The sequence below is a fragment of the Asterias amurensis genome, chromosome 8 (assembly GCF_032118995.1).
Source record: "Asterias amurensis chromosome 8, ASM3211899v1".
In the NCBI taxonomy this organism is placed as follows: domain Eukaryota; kingdom Metazoa; phylum Echinodermata; class Asteroidea; order Forcipulatida; family Asteriidae; genus Asterias; species Asterias amurensis.
This window is the reverse complement of record NC_092655.1, coordinates 21,749,475-21,774,477: the sequence shown is the minus strand read 5'-3', so window position 1 is coordinate 21,774,477 and position 25,003 is coordinate 21,749,475. Positions and strand designations below refer to the sequence as shown.

The 25,003-nt window shown below is 38.1% G+C and overlaps 1 protein-coding gene across 1 annotated transcript in view; it reads right to left on the bottom strand.

The window, feature by feature from the left end:
* LOC139940637 (fucose mutarotase-like) overlaps positions 1-24,556 on the bottom strand; it is a 47,157-nt gene extending 22,601 nt beyond the window's left edge. Inside the window, exons 1-3 of the mRNA XM_071936986.1 lie at positions 24,432-24,556; positions 7,747-7,815; positions 6,752-6,822 (exon numbers count right to left, since the gene is read on the bottom strand). Coding sequence (XP_071793087.1) covers positions 6,752-6,822; positions 7,747-7,815; positions 24,432-24,516 — 225 coding nt within the window. The 5' untranslated portion in view covers positions 24,517-24,556. The remainder of the gene's footprint in view (positions 1-6,751; positions 6,823-7,746; positions 7,816-24,431) is intronic.
* Between the last annotated feature and the right edge of the window lie 447 nt (positions 24,557-25,003).

Sequence of the window (25,003 nt, the reverse complement as noted above, 5' to 3'; positions counted from 1 at the left end):
CCCTAAATTAAATTTATAAATACCAGACATGTTTTCTCCTGAGTCAACTGGTGGGCTACAAATTGTGACAGAATGTGTCAGTCCAAAAATGCATACCTTCAAGTAGAGACCAGGAGTTATGGGTGGAGGTTGTTGTACCATGGTGTACCCTAGCAAACACAACTACCCACCCCCCCCCCCCCCCCCCCCCTAACCAACTGGAAAATAAGAACACAATTCCAGGTCAAAATTTTAACCTCACACTTAACAAAAACAACATTTTCCTAGGGAGGTAAATAAGTACACACGGATACTGTAACGCTAATGTGCAAAAACAAACTGACGGGTTGAAGTTCCTGATCTGTGCGATTGATTCTGAATGGCAAATTAGGCCTAATAGTTTTTGACCTTGCTTCGACTTATGTAATGTGAAAAAGTTAACTTTAAAATACTTTTGTGAATGCGAACAGATGGACAATCCACAGAAAGGATTCAAAGACTCAAAACGCTGCCCAGGGACAGTATTAATTACGGACCTAAAAACAGGATTGTTTTTCAAATTGTGACAAAAAGTGCACGTCAAAAAATGCATACCTTCAAGTAGAGACCAGGAATTATGGGTGGAGGTTTTTGTACCATGGTGTGCCCTAGCAAACACAACTACCCCACCCCCCCCCCCCCAACCAACTCAAAAATATGAATAAAATTCCAGGTCAAAAATTTAACCCCATACCGAACAAAAACAACATTTTCAACCTAATAAAATGATAGGGGGGAACCACAGATATTTGCCCCACAAACAGCAGTCTCCGAAATAAATTCCTGACCCAAGAAAAGCTCCAACCAAACCCTTTAACAAGGAAGGAACGAGGAATTGTTATGAGCATACTTTACATTCTTCTGTTTACTTTTTTGAATACTTTTATTAGAGGAGGGATTACTTCCGACAAGTCCAAAAGTTCCAGACAGCCGGCTATCCGCAAAGTTTAGACCCACTGGTTGATTGATGGACTTCAAACTTGTTCTCAAAAGTGCTAAAGATAAAACGTCAACATTTGCATAACAAAATTCTTCAGGGGTGTCACAGTGTACTTGAAGTGGCTGCTTGATTGCAGGCTATTCCATGTACTTGATACTAAACATCATATATCAAGATTCATATTACACTTAGGTCATTCACTTGTATGGATCTAATCCATCGAGAGGTAAATAAATACCAACATCAAGGTAACATCATTTGAGTTTCTAAAAAATGAGAGGTGGGACAAAAATGTGTTATACTACTTTTCTTTTGAAATGGGATTGTCAGGTCCCTATAGGCCAGCACCGCCCTCCTTTCTCTGCCTACCCCCCCCCACCCCCCCCCCCCCCCCCCCACCACCGAAGCATTAGGTCAATACCCATACGTTCATGGCTTTATACGTCAGCTTTATTTAAGTTTTAAAGCGGAGGTGTTATCCATCTTTCCTGAAACACAATCCAGGCTGAGGATCATCACACTCAAACTTAAAGTGTTCTGCACTATCGAAATGTCCAAAACAAAACCTACATTACGATTACTTACAATCAGAGACAATTACAACAACAAACGGTAGTGTGTGAAGTGTCACGTACACATGGATCAAAATAGGAAACGTCAAACTTTTACACTGCAAAAATACAATGAATATTTCAAAGAAATTTAAAGTGTTTCCTGATGCGTTACGTACTTCGCTGTAGATGCTGCCTTGAATTCAAGGCCTTGGGGCTAGGCAGGCCATGGCCAAGGTCAAAGTTGGACCAATTTTAATAGTGGACTCTAAATCAAATTTAGTCCACCAAGGGCGAGCGGGTCAACAAAATTATTCAAGTTTAGATATATGGAGCCATCCTTGCTGAAGTGCAATCTGGGGGGAAATCTGTACTGGGTGGCACAGTGTATATTTTGCTCAGAGTCACCGTGGTCAAGTGGATAGACTGCAGGACTTGCAATCACAAGGTTGTGGGTTCAAATCCCCCAGCTAACCGCTGATTTCACAATGACTAGAATAATTATTGTCGTCCAGTTACTGAATCACAATTTCTTGATTTGTGCAACTCATAATCATAGACGTTAAACCAATGTTTGTGAGAGAGATTGGTTGTTGCCAGCTTGGTGTTTATATCCCCAATTGTGGGAGTTTGCCGAGTTCCCTTGATGGGAAGATCATCTAAACAAACAAACAAACAAACAAACAAAGTGCTGGGCGAAACTAGTAAGTTCTGGGCAGGCCCACCTGCACCGCTCACCATGGCTACTGGCTACAACCCTGGCCATGACCTCTGTTGCCCTGGCTCCCGGCCTTGCCCTTTCAAAGATGAAATTCCAGGCCTTCAAATCTGCTTGAACTGATGGTGGAAGTATGACGAGTAAGCTTTGATAAAAATCAATTTGAAACTTGATTTTGAATGATAGTACGTCTCTTGATTTCTGAAAAAGTTCAAGAAACCTCCATGGAGTTGAGCCCCCTTTGTTGTAAAAAAAAATTAAAAAAATGGATCAGTCCAATAAGTAGGGGAACTTTTAAAAACTGTTTACTTGAATTCTAGCCCTCTCTTTGAAATCTTATCAGTCTGGGCCGATTTATTTTCGAGCTAAGATGGAACCTTACTGCCAATCTTTCTTGCTAAGCAAATCTTGTTATATTTCTTCTTCTAAGTTTCTGAAAGAGATCACAAAAGGCTTGATGTACCCAGATACAATATTCTTTTTATTGCCAAATAAAGACAAACTTAAGAAAGTTATTAATTGCCAAGCAAAGTGTGATGTCACTATACAAATCTGGACGACAACTCATCTTGGCCCAATTTCATAGCGCTGCTAAGCAAACAAATTTGCTTAGCATGAAATTTTTCCCTTGATAAAAACAGGATTACCCACCAAATTTTCCACGTGATTTTTAGGATAAGCAAACAACAGCTGAAGACCAGTACAAGCAACATGAAACAAATGGAAATTTTGTTGGTAATCCCGTTTTTATCAAGGATGAAATTTCATGCTAAGCAAATTTTTGTGCTTAGCAGCTCTATGAAATTGGGCCCTGATCTCTTTGTGAAATTTCATCTTTGAGAGGGCATATTATTAATTGTGCAAGGGGCAAATCTTCAAGTATGTGGACAACTTTTGAAGGGCACCGAGGCCATGACCAGTGGCAACAAAGAATATTGCCGTCATGTAATTCCAGGCCTGCAGTCACCTGGATGTACTGAAGGAATACTGAAGCTGTTTTTCCTTCTTCTAACTTTCCGGATGGGATCACATCCAAAAGGAAAACAATTGATATATCCAGATACGTTATTATTTCTGTCATCAAATGAAAAACCCATTCACTAACACTTAAAGATGGAAAAAACTAATAAAAATAGCACTTCCACTTTCCATAAACTGGAAAGTATTCCCCAGTGACCCATTGAAGGGTCCTCCTATTCCAAAAGTATGTAAAAACATTCCTCAATTCCAAACCTAAACTATTACGATAGCAGACCCTGGGTGGCCTTCTATACACTCCAAGTGTCTGGACAAATTTGTCTTTGAAATTAGTCTCGCATTTCTAAATACCAAATTTATCAGCAGAAATATAAAAAGGTTGTGGTTTTGGGGGGAAGTGGGGGTGGTGGCTACAAGTGCCACATTGTAGGAAGCTTATTAAACTAACATTAAAATTGGAACATGTGTGCATTTTTTACATACCAAGAATATTTAGAATTGAGAGAAAATGAACAGTTTCACAAACCGAGCTAAAGTTGAAAATACATCTCTAAGCTTGTGGCTATTTTATGGACAATTTTATAGATTTAAACGACTGGGGTGTTGGATGGGGGTGTTGGATGGGGGGTGAAGGGTTGGGGTATATGTTAGGTTGGGGAGTTGATGTCAGGGGTCGAAATTGCCACTAGCCCGCTAGCCCGGGACTACCACATTTACAGCCGGGCTACTGATTTTTCCAGTTTGATAGCCCGACGGGCTAGTGGAAAAATAATGCAAAAATCATCATCACAAACAATAAAGAACTATGTTATTGGTGTATTGTAAAGTTTGAGCCGTGACGCGAGACATAATGTGTCTTTCGGGCTACCAAAATCTTATCAGGACTACTACAAATTATTGGTCACTAGCCCTGCTGACTACCATGGAAATACACTTAATTTCGACCCCTGTGATGTGTAAGCTTGGATCCTTGGGGTGGGTGTGGGGTTCAGACTGGGCCCACCTAAGAGCCCATTTATTTTCATTGTAAGCTTTGTGATCATGGTGATGCACTCTGAGGTGATTTCCGAATGGTCACCTCCTCCTGACATCTTTTGACAAAAGGTTTTAAAGATTGCATTTGAACTCTATACATGAACTTGAAAAAAAACGTTGGGACAAATTTGGCACACAAATTGTTAAACCTTAGGCAGTTTCAATGCCAGCAAGTCAACATTAAAAGTTCACAACCCTAGACAAGTTTATAGATTTAATCAAAAAATTGTGATTTATAACAGTGTGACAAAAAGGTAAGTAAGTGATGGCAATTACACAGTGAACTTGGGCCCTGGGGGTTTCATAATAACCTCATAACACACAGAGGTCTGTCATGCTAACATAAGACCATGCTGGCAGATGAAATCACCGGTCTCAAACCACCCAACACGCTGAGTGTCAAGGGTGGCCCATTGGCACTGAAGACAAACACTAACGTCTCAATTCACTGATTAGCAATGAAGCCTTTAGCTTTGGTTGACTAAGACCAAATTACCCGGCTCTGCGAGTTATGATAAATGATGGCCTGACCTTTTGGGTGACAGAGCCAGCCTAACAGCCCCCCCTAATCACACATTAATGGAGTCAAGATTGCCTGGCGTCTTCATTCATAATTCAAAGGAAATATTATTCATAAATGGTAATAGCCTCAAACTGAGAAAAAAAGCATGATCAATATTTTATTCGCACACCTAAAATGAAAAAAGTCAAATAAAACTCAAAACTCAAATTTACTTCAGTTCAAAAACTCCCACTTCAAAACTCATAAAATGAAAACCTCTGCACTGAGTCAAATATTAAAATCTTAAAAATCAAAAACTTCTAAAAGTGTAACTCAAAATGCCTTAACTCATTACTCAAAAACCTCCAAACTCAATACAGAAAACTCAAAACTCATCAAAGGCCTAACCGAAACTCTAACGAATGATGTCATAATCAAGAAAACCTCAAGACCATTTACAGCGCTTCACTCTTCAAGACTGCCTGCCCTGATAACCCAATCTGTTGAACTCCGATTCATTCACCTCACGGCTCCCTCCCTAATTCAATGCAACACTTTGTTGGTTAACAACGCACATGTCCCCGAAAGGGGATCTCAACAACTCTCATTCAAAGGAACTTGCCGACAATGAAGGCACTTGTCACCACCTCCGAGAAGCCGAAAAGGAAAGCTTATATCAAAGTCTGTCGGCAGCCTGTGTGTACACAGCACACAATGGGAGAAGAAAGTCCCCCTATGTGGATAGGAGAAATGGTGTAAGCTGCTCACAATTAGCGTCAAGCTAAGACAGCCACAGGGAGTGTTCTAAAGAGCAGACTTTTTTCCAAGACTTTTTTTTAAGCATTGTGGACTTGTGCCAGGATGATATTTGATGTATCCCATGACTCAATGACAATTACCATGCTAAAATTACAATCAGGGCCCTTTTTCATAGAGCTGCTAAGCACAAAAAAACTTGCTTATAATCAAATTTCTTCCTTGATAAAAACAAGATTACCAACCAAATTTCCTCGTGATTTTCAGGATAAGTAAACAACAGTTGAATACTCATAACAAACAATTTGCAACAAATGGAAGTTTTGTTGTTAATCCTTATTTTATCAAGGAAGAAACGTCATTCTTTGCATATTTTTGTGCTTAGCAGCTCTTTGAAACTTGGCCCTGATCATATACTAAGAAAAGAAACTCATCAGTGAATAGGTAAAATCCCTTCTGCCTCCAAACAAGCAGTGAGTTGGGGGAGGAACACCTCTAAATTGCATTAAAGACACTGGACACTATTGGTAATTGTCAAAGACTAGTCTTCACTGTTGGTGTATCTCAACATGCATAAAATAACAAACCTGTGAAAATTTGAGCTCAATCGGTCGTCCAAGTTGCGAGATATTAATGAAAAGAAAAAAACACCCCTGTCGCACCATGGTCACACGAAGTTGTGTGCTTTCAGATGCTTGATTTTGAGACCTCAAATTCTAAATCTGAGGTCTCTAAACCAAATTTGCGGAAAATTACTTATTTCTCGAAAACTACGTCACTTCAGAGGGAGCTGTTTTTCACATTGTTTATACTATCAACCTCTCCCAATTCCTCATAATCGAGAAAAGTTTTATGATAATAATTATTTTGAGTAATCACCAATAGTGTCCACTGCCTTTAACAGATAAAATTTATAGATCTAATAATTTCCATCCTTGTTCTAGTATTTTGTATCTATTGGGAACAAAACAACTTTTCTATAAGAAGTGAAAGGAAATCAGAGCAACTTTTGGGCGAATCCTGCTGTGAAGGGAATTCCCAATAGTCAAATTTCATTCACAGAAAAACCAAACAAGATAGCAGTATTCCTGCCTTTCTAAAGATCCAGTGAAAGTAACTTAACTAAATACATACAAACCAAAGCTACTGTTACAGTAGTAAGAGTTAATTGGTGAAAATCTTTCCTGCTTCCAAGACCACACATTGATTTGCAACTTCTCAGGTAACCTTAACGGTACAAGGAAACGACTTACCGGTGATTCCACAAAAGCATCGAGCGGCAATAGTTGTAATATCGCCTCTAACAGTTCTGGTATACCATGACCTGTAGGAGGACAAAATACAAACTGTATTAGAACCGTTTGTCCTTCCTGTTAGAAAGAACACAATAAAGTATGGATTGCACACGACGTCTTTGACCACCATAGACAAAAAATTGAAACGTGTACGCACTGCGCGTGTCTCTCAACCAATGATCGCCTTTCTGCGTGCACATTTCATCAACGGCGGCCAATGCAAGGGGAAAATCCCCACTCAAAATTTCTTATTAACTTGTCATGAAGCATCAGTGTTGATTACTTTACATACGTACAAATGTAGATGAAAACAAACTTACAAGTTTTATACCGTTAATGACAATTTGTAAAGCCTTTTAAAAATGTATCTATTACTGAAGTTGAGTTACCAAAACAAATAGTTTGTTAATGCCTTACGGGTGAGATTTGAAAGATATTTATCAAACTCAAAGTCAACATTTGAACACATTGAGGTTATTTTTAAGGATAAAAGACACTTCAGTTTTATCACTAGTTAAAAACAAAAGACTGCCAAACTTGTTCATTCATGAGTTTACTGGACCGATGCTTAAATCACTGCCCTAGGGGCTGCGGTCCACTGTAAGTTTTAATCCCTGATCGTAATAATAATAATAATATCAAAGTCTTATACAGCGCACGTATCTACCAAACAAGTATATACAAACTTTCAGAAAGATAGGTAATTGCAGTGATGAATGTTGAGACCCAATTATTTAGCACCTTATAAGGCAGGCCAAAATGCTTTGTTCTATCTACAGCTTGCTTGTTACCGAGTAAGTTTTTATGCTTAAAATTATTTTGAGTAATTACCAATAGTGTCCAGTGCCTTTAAAGGCAGTGTTTCCATGGTACTATTTCTATAATAAGTCAAGGAATTCCTGTTACATAATACACATTTTTTTGAAAATCTTTTATTTAGTTCGAAATCTTACCATCTGCCCGTATTTCTCGTGGCCCAGCAGCACATACTGAACTTGATGGGAAATTAGCATCAGCTAGAACTGTGAGAGAAGAAAGTAAAGTATGCAGATTTGAAATTTATCATTCCTCAAAATGATTTCCAATCTTTTAGGTTAAGAATAAAGATTAAAGGCAGTGGACACTATTGGTAATTGTCAAAGACAAACCTGTGAACATTTGAGCTCAATCGTCAACAAAGTTGCGAGATAATAATGAAAGAAGAAAACACCCTTGTCACACGAAGTTGTGTGTGTTTAGATGGTTGATTTCGAGACCTCAAATTCTAAATCTGAGGTCTCGAAATCAAATTCGTGGAAAATTACTTCTTTCTCCAAAACTATGGCACTTCAGAGGGAGCTGTTTCTCACAATGTTTTATACCATCAACCTCTCCCCATTACTTGTTACCAAGAAAGGTTTTATGTTAATAATTATTTTGAGTAATTACCAATAGTTTCTTCCCTGTGTAAAGGATACTATAGAGATTCTGATTAAGATTAAAGATTTTTAGAGATTTTCTGTAAGATTTGAAACTTTGCATGTTGGAAGTTACACGTAGGGGAGGTTTGCGATAGCACCATGTGTAAAATCTCTTTTGAGTAATAATAATAATAATAATAATAACGAAGTCTTATATAGCACATGTATCTACCAAACAAGGTACTCAAGGCGCTGAGTATATACAAACTTTCAGAAAGATAGGTTATTGCAGTGATGAATTCTGAGACCCAATCAGTTAGCACCTTATAATGGTTTACAAGGTGCTATGGCGCATACAGCAGCCAGAGTAGTACTGAGTAGTGTTGGTTCAACCACCAGTTCTTTTCAGAACCAACACAATTCAAAGGGACATGGTGCTACCACAAAGATTTTCTGGTCATATTCACTACACAGTACTTCAGTACTTATGCATAGTAAATTTTACACACTAGACGCCAGACTATCTCCACCCCTTTTGCATCCCTCTTCTTCCTTCAGCTGTGTCCAAATTGGCGACTACAGCTACGGCTACGGCTAGATTTCCGCATCATCATGCATTGAAGTATAGGAAATCCCTAGCAACACCCTTAGCATTAACTGTAGCCGTAGCCATAGTTACCAATTTTGATACAAATAAACTCCAACCGCCCATGGGGTAAATTGCAACATGGAGGAACAAGTCCTCCATGTTGCTAGAAAGTGTCCGATAAGGAACAAAAACTCTACTGTTAAGTTTCTCAAATACTTGACTAATCCATAGCGAGCATATTTGTGGTCAACCCCCATACCCCGATAATTACATCATAATTTAAGAACGTCTTGAGATGGCCTCAGGATTCGGGAACACACACATGGTTTATGAATGAGCTAATCCATTACACATTGCACAATCTGCTTTCACCGACACCTTATTGTAGGTGAATTCTTACAAGTATAAAGAATGGAATAATATGTACAAGAATGTCTTGAATCTCAACAAAAGGCAAAAAGGCAAGTTATGTCCGTCTCCTAACCGATGAATTGACAAACAATAGGTATGAACAATTGAAAAGATTTACAAGACGGATGACAAGATCCGTCCTTTAGAGGATGTTTCTTTCTGAGAAATAAATGGAGTATTGCAAGTAAACCCCCACCCTTCCCTTTTGCAATGAGCAGTGTTTGTAGCTAAGACAAATTTTAATGGTGGACTCTAAATCCAATTTAGTCCACCAAGGCAAGCAGTTAAACAAATGTATTCATGTTCAGATATGGGGCCATCATTGCTGAAGTGCAATCTGGGGGATATCTGTGCTGGGCAGCACTGTGTATTTTGCTCAGAGTGCTGGACGAAATTTGTAAGTCCTGCACAACCCACCGTGGCTACAACACTGGCAAAAAGTATACTCAAAATACTTTGTAGTTGCAGTATGCTTGGAAATTAGAAAATGTTTCAATGTATACGTAAGCATTTGATTTACCTTTTGGGGAATCTCAGGCCTTGAATTGCACGCTGGCACGCAGGCAACGGAGGCCATGCCCATGACCTCCGTTGCCCCTTGTCTTGGCCTTGGTGCCCCTCATAGGTTTCCCACTGAAATAAAACTTAAGATTTTCCAATGTAAGTGCCCTTTGCAAACTGAAAATGGCCTTGCCCTTTCGAGAATGAAATTCCACGACTGGAATCTAATAAAGAGTGATTGAATTGAATTAAATTGAATTAAATTGAAAAGGGGCAATCAGGAACTCAAAAAGCCAAAACAAAGTCGAAAAGGGTTCATAATTTTTTTTTTTTCACAGAATTTTTGGGGGAAAAACGCTGATCATTTTAGGTTCAAAACACAAAACAAAAAGTGGGCCCTGAAAGTATAATAAACAAATGAATGAAAGATCATGTCATTTTTTTTTTCTCCAAAGATCCATCACCCTCAAAACAGGGAAGGTGATCCCGAGGTGGCAAATTTGTGCTCAAATAACAACACCTTGTAACCATATTAGGTGTCCAAAAATAAACTACAGCAAAGAACCAAATATAAACCTTTTAAGTATCTAGACTGAAGTACATCAAATAATCTCACTCTAAACTCCTGAACCCTTTACAAAGAAAAACATGAAACCAGTAGAATATACAAACTATCAAACACTGATACTTGATGTGTTGGTTTAGAGGATACCACAAACCACAACATACAGTATGCCGCAGAATTGCATAAACGGTACAACAGTAGGGTTCTTCAGCTTTCTAAATATACAGCTGTCCCACAAACTAGTGGCTTTTTCATTAAAATGACTTAATTAGGCCCAATCAGGACGTGGTCAATTTCTCTATGGTCTGGCCAGACTCCTAGTGTAGGCCTATATGTATTAAGACCCAGATACAACTCCAGTACAATCAAACAATCAAACAAGTTCATTGTCCTACATGTTTGATAAAGTGCACCACCGGTCCCAAGCATTCTACCATTCTACTACGTATGTAGGTTGTGCAAGGGCATGTATTGGTTAACAGTGCTTGCACAATTAATATCAGGGGTGAGAGTCATTACTAACAAAAAAGTCTGAAACTTGGATACAAATTCAAAGGTATGTTGAAATGATGCCATTCCTACTTTTTGATATCTCCTGGGGTTATAGATTCCAAGGAGCTTTTGGGAACAGTATCCAAAGCACTAGAGAATTGACCAATGAGCAGGATTTCTTTATTTGTGGAAACAAATATTGTCTGATTTTCTGCACCAGGCCGACATAAAAAGTCTGAATTCAGCCAAAAGTCTGAACAATCTCATCCCTGTTGTATAGAAAAATAATTACAACCAAATGTACTGTAACCTCGCAGACTTTCAAACAGGGTACATGTCATTGCCAAATAGATTAGTGCACTAAACTCAACTTTCCGTGGCCCTCACTCATCTAAAAGGGGTGGGGGGGGCACGAGGGTTGGCTCCCAGTCATTGCATTTGTGTCCATCGTTGCTTCTCAATACATAATGAGTAAATGGGGGTAGGTATTGTTGGAAAGGGCACCATTTTATGAAACAAAGGGGGATTTCCTCTGACACAAATCACATGCTTTACAAAATATGTCATTTGAAACATTAACAAACAATTTCATTCGAGCTTCATTATTATGGAGAACCATAGCAGGTGGGACCAAGTTAGGGAAATCCCCCACTAGTCTGTCTACATAACATCTGGTACTGCATGGTACAGCCTGTGATTACAAAGACTGCTTAAGAAAACTTGTTAACAAAAAACTTTTAAAAAGAAAACAGCAATATATACCGATCGATACTTGATAAAATTACAACTTTTCCCTGTTACCAGGATCTGTTTTTTAGGTTTCATGTTTATTTCCATACAATAATAAAGCCCGGTTCATACTTCCTGCAAATGCGAATGAGATCTGAATTTTGACGTCACAAATTCGCAACAAATACTTTGCATCAGTTGATTTGTTGCAAAAAAACAGCTAGATGTGACGTCAAAATTCGCTTCGCATTCCCATTTGCAAGTTCAAGTATCAGTTTAGGGAAATCCATGAAAGCCGCCATATTTACATATTGTGCAATCTGATTCGGTATGCTTTACAGATTCCAAAAATGTATAGTTTTGCTAATCCCCCAAAAACTTGACAAAATTTAAAATCTATACATTGTGAACAAGGGAAAATTTTATTGGAACTTAACAACAGTATCTAGACAGTAGCGATTAACCCCTTTTTGTTGCTATGAAAGTCACCATCTTGTAAGGCAGGCCGTATGCATGTCTCAACTAAATAAGCCCGCAGCATTCCCAGTTTTATTTCTCTGGCACACACACGCATACGAACACATACAAGCTCACAGACGCCATGTTGTAGGGCAGGTATTTGAATGGTGACGTCATATTCAATACAGTCTTTAGGAAGTTCAGACCATAGCTTGCTTGTACGTAGACGATCAGCCCAGGCAGTGTACTGTTATAGAAAATAGCAATTGCTGAGTTTCCAGTGGGGACCACCTGTTTGATTACACTGTTGGTTTATGTGGCTTTGTGGTTTGCTTATTACCTAACCACTGGTGGGTTTCACAATAGCTATATCATTGTGGACTTCAAGTGATGATTTAACAAATGGGTCAATGATCTAAAGGATGGATACAGCATGGATGGATACAGTAACCCAATAAAAAGAGTATTGCTCTTTACTGTCCTTACTCTATGCTCTATCCAAGAGCGTATGATACTGGGGCTTGCACTTTTAACACCAGCCTGGCGTAGGTTGTCTAGTAATAACAACTGTGGTGAGCTAGTAAATACCACTTCCAAACTTGTGGGCTGTGTGAACAAGACAGATCTGTGTTTTACAATGTTCATTTTTATTTTACATCTGTTATATTTTGAGTGCGTGAATGATTTTCTGTTCCTTTCCAGCGCTTTGCATCCTCTTGTTTAATAAGTTGTTTTTTTAAATATCTCATTTGAGGGCAAGGGAAGCTGAGTGGTGATGTGTGTGTGTGGGGGTGGGGGGGGGGGGGTAGCCTTTACCCTTTAGATTATGCCACTGAAACTTTTGAAGGATAATACACAAAACCAAATGTATTGAAATGTTATTATGTTAAGCTTTGATCTTCTTTCTTGTTGAAGGGGCAATTTTTCTCAGGTAAGGGCACTTCTACATGTATGTGGAAAATGTAAATCTGTATTGGGAATGGAATTTTTCAAAGGGCATCAGAGCAATAGACCAATCAATTAGGCTCCGCCCACGACGCACGTGTGAGTAAGAACACGAGAGCCTCTGCAATGCCTTTCTGCACAATCTGCCGCGCGCGCCAAGCATACGCGCACGCATGTCGGACCTTATTTGTCGGACCTTCGTTCCGTTGTGATTGGTCATAACGCAATGGGGCAGAGCTTAATGGATCGGTCTATAGAACGGGGCGCCACGGCGTCAATTTAAAGCTTCACCCCCTCTAGATATGCCACTGGATTTTGGATTGTGGTAATATTATACATTTACAAGTCCAGATGATAGGGTTTGATTATTTCAGGCCTTGAAAACTTCACTCTTGAAAGGGCACAACCCCTTGTATTGGAAATGGAACTTTTCAAAGGGCACCACAGCAAAGGAACAGGGCACCATGGTAATTGCTATGGGTGCTGTGGGTTAAACCGAGGCTTGTTATTTGCTTTAGAAATATCACTAGTGTTTTGCGATGTTTTCCACATCACTACGTATTGTCAATATGGTCTTTAATACCCAGACCAGAGAACCAGATCCGTATCGAGCTTGTTATGACAGCAGATGATATTCACCTATTCTAAAACACAGAGACCTATTCTTCTGAACTATTCATGGCATTTAAAGCACTCCTTCATGATCTAATGGATGAGCCAGAGATGTGGGTGGGGTGACAGGTGAGGTATGCTCCCAGACAATGGCAGACAAAAAAACCAACAAATCTATGTCTATTTACAAAAGGGGGTCACATTCTTGCTTGGAGTCTTTGAAAAAGTGAAAGTATGTTCATATCTATTTTTAGTTTTGAGTTGATAGCAAACCAGTAGTCCAGCATTTGCACAATGTAAGGCCAAATAAATCAAAATACTAGTTGATCGTCCCCGCCCGCATCCTTTTTTGGGGCCGCATCCTTTTTTTTATACTATTTTTGATTTTTCGATTTTTGTAAACTAAAAAAATAAATCCATCTTTTACAAAAGGACTGGACTATGAGTTTTTCCCGAATCTAACATGATGCTCTCGAACACATGAACCGCCCGTTTCATAAAACAATATTAGTGAATGCCTGACAGCAAATCTTTTTAGTGTAATCCGACCCTGTTAATAGTGTTAACAGGTGGCCTGTTTGATTTGAAATACTAAGCGGCCATCTTGAAAAAAATTTTAATAAATAATAAATAAAAAGGTCCTCATCCTCCTCTTTTTTGAAAAATCTGGACGATCAACTGGTATTTTTTTTTGGGGCCTAATGTACAGGCATGCAACTGCAACTTCACCAAAAAAGAGGAAATTGGAAAATTTCAAGGATTTCTTAAACAGAGGGAATTAGCTGATCCGTGGAAAAGTAGCATGCCTGAGTGTATTTATATAAAAGTGTTTAGTTTACATTATGAAATAAAGGCAACTTTTTGTCTGGGAAAGATATTTGCAGGACTGAAATTTCACCTTGGAGAGGGCAAGGTTATTTTCTGTTTTGCAAAGGGCACTTTCCATTGCAAAACCTACAAGTCATGGGGGAAACATTTGAAGGGCACCAAGGCCAAGACTAGGGACGGCCATGACCTTTAAGGCCTGCGTTTAATTCCAGGCCAGTATTTGGCAAAAAGGGCCATCACAGATTTGAGTTTTCAAAAAATATTTCTACACTAACAAGCAATTTTCAAAATGGCTGCTCATTCACTCACTGATTTGTTCAAATTTGCCACATTCCTTGCTTGTTTAGTAGAGGCAGAATCCCATCACATATCGGCCCTTCTATCAGACAATTGCATACATGAGCTTGCGTGCCAACCCGCAAAGCTAGCCGGTCTTAAAGGATTTGGGTACTTTTTCAAATTGTCCATAGATTTACATTAAACTTACAGGGTTTGAAGATAATGGTAGTGGAAAGCTTCCCTTCAAATCTTACTTACTGAGGTGCTGTAGTTTTTGAGAAATGAGTAAAACAATGTTATGAAAATCTGTTTGTAAATGATTAAAATAATTTTGGTCTCATGAGACGAAAATTATTTTCATGACATTGTTTTACTCATTTCCCAAAAACTGTGTAAGTTTAGTGTAATTATGTGGACATTGTGTTTTTTGTTCTACAAAAGTTACATAGACCCTTTAAACAGCTCTAGCTGTGTCTTTATCAGCCGTTTAAACACCCCCACGTGACGCGCTTTCCACCAATAGGAATAGCGAAACTGTCTGGGGTATTTATGAATATCATGTAATGCCCTCTAAAGAAATCAAAAGACAAAATCTTCGTAAGGGGTGTAATATTGTACCAAAGAACATTGTGGTAAGCGTGAACTTTAGGAATGAGACATTATAATTACAGACATTCAAATAAAACAGGTGGACAAGTTCCAAGCAGTCACTCTAAAAAATGTACTGCAGGTAGAACCAGGATGCGGTTCAGACTCTTAATACAAAATAAAAAAATTCTTTGAGGAATAAAATTTGCGGAGATGAAAGGGAAAAAAAGGAGTTCCTGTCTGACTCTCTTGGAATGCGAACGCAGACAAATAAACAAGAGCATATTGAATTTAGACAATAACCAAAATATTCAAGTCAAACAAAATATTCAATTTGATTAGATTTGTGTGTTGTGGATACACATTGTACAATAGATGTGGGAGGCTCTTTTATGGTATCAGTTGGTCCATCAAAACTCCCCCACACTAGGAATTTTGTTTCAAAGGGAAAGTTCAAATAACTTCGATCCCAACTGGTCCACATTTTCAACTGTTTTAAATAACCCTTGGCACCCCACAGCAATTGTTGTGGTGCCCTGTGCTTTTTGCTGTGGTGCCCTTTGCAAAGTTCCAATAGGCCTACACATTTGAAGGAACATTACAGAATTGATTTTTGCTAACAAAACAGTTGCTGGCAGTGTAAGCACTTTATGTAATCCACCATAGACATAAACCGAAAAACCTGTAGAAGTTTGAGATCGATCAGCCATCTGGGTCACGAGAGAATAGTGAAAAACCGATTACAAATTTTGAATTGCATCGATGCCAAATAAAAATGAATAAACTCCAAACACGAAGTTACATTACTTATTTCTCATCAAATATGACATTTCAGACAGAAACATTTCAAGGGATGTTTTCAACTATCATCATCATTAGACAGTGTAACTTTTATGTAAATCTGTGATCTTTACGATTTTCTTACCGATTCTGTAACGTTCCTTTAATTGTCCCTTCAAAACTTTGCCCTTTTCCAGAGGAGAACTGATGTGCCCCTTCAACAATGAATTCAAGGCCTGTAACCAGATATATTAATTATTATACGTTGTACTTGGGAAGTAGTTTTTTTAGTGAGTCTGGAAAAATAAGAAGGAATAATATTTGCACCATGTAAATTCCAGTGCCCCACTGCCCAACCCACATTTACCATTGAGAAGTATGTAATAAAGGCTTACATTACATATAACAATCACAAAGAGTAGGCTTGCAGTGCCTTATTTTATATTCAGTGACTGTATAGACCAGTGAACCGCATAGCTATCAATGAAGGATCTTTCCAAAAACAGTTTCATGTCTATAGCTAGCGTTTAACCCAAACCAATCATTAATGGACTTTGGAAAATTACTGCACCAGTGTTCACACTTGACAGTGGTCTGCTGGCCAAATGCCCTTTTTAAAGCAAAAGGACCAGTTAAATTCACTCCAAGTGGTCCAGCTGACTAGTTCAGTGCTGAAAAGCATTCCTAGTTTCATTTGAAATAGGGACAAGTGAAAATCCTGGCGGACAAGTGAAATGATACATGTATGCTAACTAGCCCTGCTGGCCTGTAACTAAAAATAATAAAAATAATAATAAATAGGGACACTGCCAACATAGGGCTAAATAGCTCAGTTGGTAGAGCGCCGGCACGTTAATCTGGAGGTCTTTGGTTCAAATCCCACTTTAGTCAATTCTTTGTTCAACTCCAAAAATCTTTTTAAAATAAAAAACTTAAGAACAAAACCTGTGCCAATCACATTAAGGTAGTAATCCAGGCAAATGTGTTGGTTCTCTAATAATAGACATTTTTGGAACTGAATGTTTTTTTCCCCTGATTATTTTGGAGGCCTGGAATTACATGCAGGCCCCTGGTCTTGGCCTTTGTGCCCTTCAAAAGTTTCCACTTGACTTGTAAGATTTCCCATTGGAAGTGCCCTTTGCAAAATGAAAACGGTCTTGCCCTTTTAAAGATGAAAATCCATGCCTTTTTTGCCTCAAAAGAATGATCATTGAACTTTGTTGCTAGTTGAATAAATTAATATAAAAAATGAAGGGGGCTACGCTATAGACCAAGTGGTAGCCCAAGGGTATAGATGCACTTCCAAAAATGCTTTTGTTAAAGATGTCTGGTACTGGCATTGACATACATTTTTAGTATTGTCATTTATTAATTGTTAGAATTTTAAGAATGCTTATCCTAAATGTCAAAACTATTGCGACGGAGGGTGGGGGGACCACAATTTCCGTTGGTGCTTCATTTGGGTATGACACACTTCGTCAAATTCCAATAGAATTTTAAATTTGTTCTCACAATCATGCGGAAGTGAACTTTCATTGGGGGGGGGGGTAACTTGGGGGGAGGGGGTTGAAGTCGCTTAAAGAGCAGAGTTCAAACCCACCATGGTTCAAAGTATGCCCTAATTTCAAATTGACTCTGAATACATATTTCCCAAAGTGCTTTTGGCAGATTGTATTACCTACTTGGAAGTTCCAGTCCGAATCCCGTTTGAACATAAACATCCTGTACAAACCTTATCCTATTTTAAAACCACAACATTGTAGACAAGAAGGGTGTACAAACTACGTAATCCAATTTGACCCAAAACAATGTCATCCAATTGCCTAATGTAATGGTTTTGGTCGGAAGTCCGATTCGATGCTGAATGACATCAAAGGTTCATGATTCCATGAACTTAAACCATTAAATGTGACACCAACAATCCAGGTGAATTATAATTTATTCCCCAATTTGATAGAATTCAACTTGTGACGACAAATCTAAAACTGAATACACTGTACTAGTCAAACCGACCTGGACCCAATTTCATGCTTTTCAAGCATAATGTCACATACAAATTTGATTGGTATCCTGCTAATTTCTGCTAAGCAGAAAATTGTTAAGCAATATTTTCTGCTTTTAAAAGCAACTCTATGAAATTGGGCCCTGGAATTATGCAACGACAGGGTCTTGGTCTTGACCAAATACCTAATAACTATGATGGCCTTGAATTTCGCTCTTGAAGGGGCACAGCAATTTTGCTCCGGTAAGGGGTACTTCTTTGAGGAAAATGTCAATTTGTATGCAAAGAGCACCCAGCAAAAGCACAAGGTTCATTCGAGGCCTGACTGTATTTTCAAGAATAGTTATCTGACTTTACCCATCAGAAGTCAATTTCTAGACCTTAATTTAACCTCTGCGTTAAATCTACCTCAGTAACAACTCAACTGTGCATTGATTATTAAATCAATGAAAACCACAAGTAACTCACATTCACTTTGCACAAGGTTTCGGGTCAATATTATTGATATTCTGAAAAAGTGATAAACTGAAAGAAAGAAAAAAAAAATGATTCACTAACATGGTTCAAACTGATTGCCACACTTGACTACGCTATCCGTACATCGCAACCCTGACTGACCATTACATCATTGACACTGTATTCAAAACAGTTAAACACTGCCGCCGAAAGAAGAACAAAAAAAATCGCTGACGCATATTTTATTTTTATCAGCTGACGAATCCAACGGCATGAATGCTCCAAGTCGCCTTGTGACACATTCTGCAAATAAGACTTTTAACTTTAACTCTAACGGCTATTCCATACCATAGACATCAATACATTTTGTGGTTGGCTACTGTGATATGAATTTGTTAGTGAGGCTGACGCACCATGACGTGTTCTCCAAGATGAACTGTGCATTTCAAGGAATGCCGCATAAATTATACAATTAAGATGCATCAGAGGTACACATTAAGACACTGCGCTATTTATAGAACTTGAGAGCAGATAAACAAATTCACCCAAAATGTAATCATAAAACTTACTTTAGAAATATTACTTGATTTCCATTCTTTGATTACTTTTTCTAGCCCCCAAAAGACCTTTTTCAGACTATTGTTTAAATGTTCAACATACATGATGATGTAATCTTCACAGGATCAATTATATCATCGATGGTATTGAAAATAAAGTTCACCTACATGAGTGCTAACTTTTTATAAAGTTTACATGGTAGTTTTGTGTAAACTATGTTGAAAACCTAAGAAATTTAAGTGTAAACTATGTTGAAAACTTAAGAAATTTAAAAACTTCTCAAACTGAATTTGTTTCTTACATTATTTTGAGTAATTACCAATAGTGTCCACTTCCTTTAAAGGGAACTTTAAAGGAGGAAACCCATGCCACCAGACCTATTACATTAGCCTTGGATCGGACGAGTTGGTCTATAAAAAGCGTTTGAAACCGTTTGTTATAAAATGTATATGGTTAGAAAGATGTTTTAAAAGTAGAATATAATGATCCACACAAGTATCTCTCAAAATTGCACGGTTTTCTTTTTACGTCGCGAACTATCACGGTCGGCCATTTATGGGAGTCAAAATTTTGACTCCCATAAATGGCCGAGGTAAAAAGAAAACCATGCAATTTCGAGGCATATTTGTGTGGATCATTATATTCTACTTTTAAAACATCTTTCTAAACATATGCATTTTATAACAAACGGTCACAAAAGACTGATCCAAGGCAACGTGTTCCTTTAAAGTGATAATTATGAGTTACAACAGTTATCAGCACAATTTTTGATTTTCTCAAAAGGAAGATTCGCTTATTACACTTTCACTTTCCCATTACACGTTGAGTTTACGCTTTAACAAAAACAATTAATTTTGGGGAAACCCTAGCTACCACTGAATCTAAAAGATTTTGTTGTGTAACATTTCTGAATAGAAACGTTTCAGCTTAAAATAATATGACGCATGATACTTTTACCCAGTCAGTTTCCCTCAGGTGATTCATTACTTTCTTGGCATATTTTTGAAATCCCAAACCTCATCATATCATAAAGGATTTTACATCAGGATGTCTTGTTTTTTAAAAAAACAATTTTTTTGGACTATTTACAGAGAAATAATGTTTTGATACAAGTACATGATTTTATTAAGAAAGGGGTTTTAATTTTTAGTTGATATTATGAATGGTAATGAACACTGTAAAAAATTATTACATTTCTACAAGTAATAATATTTGCTCAGGCTTGATTTTTGAGTGGGCGTTTTTACCCCAAGCAAAATCAAATGGTAAAAACGGACGGTAGCATCTATGATGTAAAACTCTATTGTAGCCTTATTTATCTCTAAAAACCTCAATGATAGTTTTTTTACAGCTGTATTCTTTATCATGAGTAACTGTTAGCTACTGGAACTCCACCAGGCTCAAATTTATATATTAAACATTTATTTCTGACATTTTATTCTACCCAATTTAATACATCCAATGAAGCTTTGAATGGTACACGTATTTCTTTGGTTGGAGCACTCAGACATACCATTTTGACAGGCAGTGCGGCAGTGCGTGCGCGCCATATGAGTGAAAGGCGGGCATAATAAACAGACAGCGCACATGCCCTGCCACACTGCCTTACAACACCCCTTTTACAGAACTTAGTCTTGTCAAACTCGGCCGCGGCTTGGCAGGTCGTCAATTCAATTGGCTGGTACCTGTGGTTCAACCTTGTTGACCAAAAAACAAAGCATTGAACATATCGGGAAGTCACAAAATGGCAATGCGACAGGTTCAAAATAGAACCTTGGAATTTTTGTACTGTTTCGCTCCGGGATCTGGTAAAATTTTTTTCGCCCTTTACAATTCGAGCATGCTTCGTAACCCTCCGTAACTAATGTCCACAGATTGACAGCAACACAACACTCTGTATTTTTATGTTGGTTCATTGGTATCAAAAGAAGATTTTTAAGAGGAAAAAAAAGGAACAACAACTGCATTAATATCCGTTTATGTTCAACTTCCCTCAACATAAGAAAACCTGTTTCAATTGATTGAGTTTGGAGTAATCAGCTGTGTTTGAAAATTAGTTGGTATTTGATGTATAGTATCGCTGAGTATTAAAGCCATTGGACACCTTCGGTAAACAGTATTGTCCAAAGGCCCACACTTCGTGTATTCACAACTTATATATCAAAATAACAAACCTGTGAAAATTTAGGGAGAAAATAACGGGAAAAACCCATACCTTGTTTCTGCACATTTCGCCGTGTCATGACATGTGTTTAAAATAAATCCGTAATTCTCGCTATCAATGAATTGAATATTGTTTTAATTTTTTCTCAAAAAGTAAAGCATTTCATGGAATAATATTTCATGAGAAGCCTTTCACCATTACCTTCTGTAAACCCTGTACGTTATTTGTAAATCTGTGAACTTTTTCTTTTTTTTTGTTCCGAAAGTGTACATGTATAATGGCTTTAAATAAATTTGGAATACTACAGGTTGTACTGGAGAAAAACCTTTTTTAGACATAACAAATATGTGTGGGTGTTATTTCTACCTCGACACCCAGGTAAAGAAAACGTGCACAAACTTCCTCCTCAAAAGGAAGGAAAATTCAGTACTTTTATTTAATGTTATTTTTTTTATGAGGTAGGGCCTATCACCCAAATCACAAGGCCATTTAAATCTGATTTGTGCTATCGACCCAGATCAACTGCTAACTGGTGCACATTGCCGTACATGTACATGTAACTCTTGGGCAGGGTTGACAGGGGAGGTAAATGATACATGGTTTTACTTCTGTCTGTGGGAGACGCCTGGGCGCCAAAGTCTTTGATGTTGTTTTTCAAAGAAACCCTGTCATTTCGGGATCAATTGAGGAATCTTGCAGTTGGTTTTGGGACTTTATATTTTTTGAAACAGCCCTTTGTGTTTGCAAGACGGCTCAATTAGGGAAGACATTGTGATACGTTCTCAAAACCACGATTTGCTGATAATTTGATATTCGATTAACAAAAAATCAAGACGATACAGTAATAGGAAATGGTATCGCGATTTTTTATTATATCGAGATATCGTCCGAGCTCAGTTGTAGCTAAACTAATTTTAGTGGCGAGCAGGCCTGACCTGCACCACCCACTGCGGCTACAACACTGCTTCTCTGGGGCTGAAGAAACAGGGGACTGCCCCCTCTGCATTCCTTTGTATAAATGGTGTACGTAAGAATGTAGGCAAGGGTATCATCTACTAGGCATGTAAGGTAGGAGCCTGGTTTAAGAAAAATGCACTACCTTCAAGAACAATTCTGAAGCAATTATGGTCAAGTGATTTTCTCAAGGGCACAACTCACACAAGTATTATGTCTGGGACTCGAACCTGTGTCTTAGCCAGAAATTTAAATAAGTGCAAACTGAAAAAGTGGGCATGTGTCCAACATTTTAAACAAATTAAACAAAAAACAAATTGTGTGTGTAGCACACAATATGGGCGCGCAGCACAAAGTTCGTCTTGGCCGGGGTCCAAGGGCCCTGGAAGATCTGGCTACTGTAGGTGCTCTCTGGTGGTTTCTGATGCATTTTCTGACACCTATTTCTCAAGGTACAAGTAAACCAACACTCTGCTGCTGACATCAACCCCCCCCCCCAGAGTGATTAAAGATAAACAGCCAACGTGGTGGAGCTAATATTTTCCTTAAAAGTATGGCTTGGGCTCCAGCTTGCGCTCTGCTCGCAAGCCTGTTTGAAGCCTGCTGTAGTGTACTAAATTAATAACATAGCACATGTTTTATTTATACAGTTACAACTCAGGAATCTGGCAATTCACTTAGAACTTGTGCTATTATGTGAATTCATGTGGTCGTATGCCTTGTTGAAAGGCATGCTGCAGTGCATGCAAAAACCAGAATTAATTCAATCAATCATAATACATTTATTTAATGTTGCAAAAATCACAGTAATTCAAAACGAATACAAACAAATGCTGTATTAAATTTAATTTTAAAAAATATAGTCATGCCTCAAATTTAAGCCAACATTACTCAATAACTGTTGGATAGAGCACACAAACTTCTAAAAGTCAGATAGAAAAGAAAAAGGCAAATTTGCCGGACAATAACAGTAGAGAGCTTCGTTCAGAATCAGAGACAGCAGTCCTAACCATGCTAAAACCCTATAGCTATAGCAGAATTCGGGTCATCTCGTACCCAAGTCAACTCGTACCCAAGTCAACTCGTACCCAAGTCAACTCGTACCCAAGTCAACTCGTACCTAAGTCAACTTGTACCCGAGTCAACTCGTACCTGAGTCAACTCGTACCCAAGTCAACTCGCACCCAAATAAATGTTTACAATTTTTTTTTACTCGTCCTGATAAATATTGTAGTTTAATTTATTTATTTATATTGTTAATCATACATTTAGCTATTCATTGTTGCAATGATTTCGTTTTCTTGTTTTTTTTTCATGTTGCATTTTTTTTTTTTACTGAGGCCCTATCGGTGGGGAAAATTAATCAGAGAACTTTTTTTTTAATATAGGCTTGTTAGAATGAATTTTTTGGTTTTTTTTATTCGGAAAAAGATAATAAGAATTTACGCAAAGTGTTTTGGTTGGAAAAATTGGAACAGTATATTTGTTAAAATGTACTTGTTTGAATCGGAAAACGATAATCAGAACATAACGCAAATGAATGAATTGAATGAATTCTTACCATGAAATTTTCTTTTGGGAACACTTTAACAGGAAAAACACCAAGGTAAACATGAAGGGTTGCGTTTTATACATAGTATATTTTTTCATTGAAAATAATTGGTCTCATATGAACATGGAGGTCGAAATATTTATACCTCCTTGATACGAAGAACTAGTGTGCATCTGATCTGCTCAACGCCTTTCACGGCGACCCTTCAACACGGGAATTTAAAAGAAACCACAATGGATCTGAATGAATATCCTAGCGGAAAAAAGGCAGAAATGAGATGAACAAACATTATTAAAAACGAAATTCGTGAGATTATTATTAATAAAAGTGAGCTCCATATGATGGTAGAATATCATTTTTATTTCCTATCGCTTACAAAATCACGCCGCACGGAAATTCTCCGTTTCGGCATACAACGTACGTTGTACGGTACGAGTTGACTTGGGTACGAGTTGACCTGGGTACGAGTTGACCTAGGTACGAGTTGACTTTGGTACGAGTTGACTTGGGTACAATATTTTGGGTACGAGTTGACTTGGGTACGAGTTGACTTGGGTACGAGTTGACCTGTTTCGGCTATAGCATACACAAAAAGTGCACACAAAAAATGTACACACACACCCCCAATACATCAATCAATGCAATAATAATCTGTACTTTCGCGGTTAGAGCCTCCAATTTGGAGGCGTTTTTCCCAACAATTAGCAGCTTCACAAAGACCAAACGAACGGTCACAAAACGTCCACAAAATACGACAAACCACTACCCACTCACCTATTTCATCCCCATGGCCCATTTGCGCCAAAGCATACAGAAGTTCAGGCGACAAAATTACGGGAATTCCTTTGAGCACCACCATTTTTTCCCAAGTCGATAACGCAGTTTTGAGTCTCGCTGGTTTCCGCTTCACAACCTACTCAAACGTCAATAGTGTCAAGCGTCATTGCATTGCAACTGTTGGGAACCATTGCCCTGATCTAGAAAGGTCATAAGAGTTCATTGATTTCGTTAAAGGAGTGTTATCTGACCAGCCGTCGGTTTCACAAAGAGTTAGGACTCGTCTTATCTCGAGTTAGAACGAGTTACTCGTCCTAACTTAGTATTAATCTTAAGGTCTGCATGCTACAGTGCAGGGTTGGGACTCGTCCTAAGTCCTAAGATTAGTGTTAAGTTAGGAAGAGTTTTGTGAAATCGACGGCTGTGTCGTCTGCAATCAAAGTTACCGGTTATTCTAATTTTCCTATTTTATAAGAAGGCCGTTTACTGTCCTCAAATCAGACATGTAGGCATATAGACTAAATATTATTACTGACATTGTAAGTTCCTTTCCTTGTTTTTATACAAAT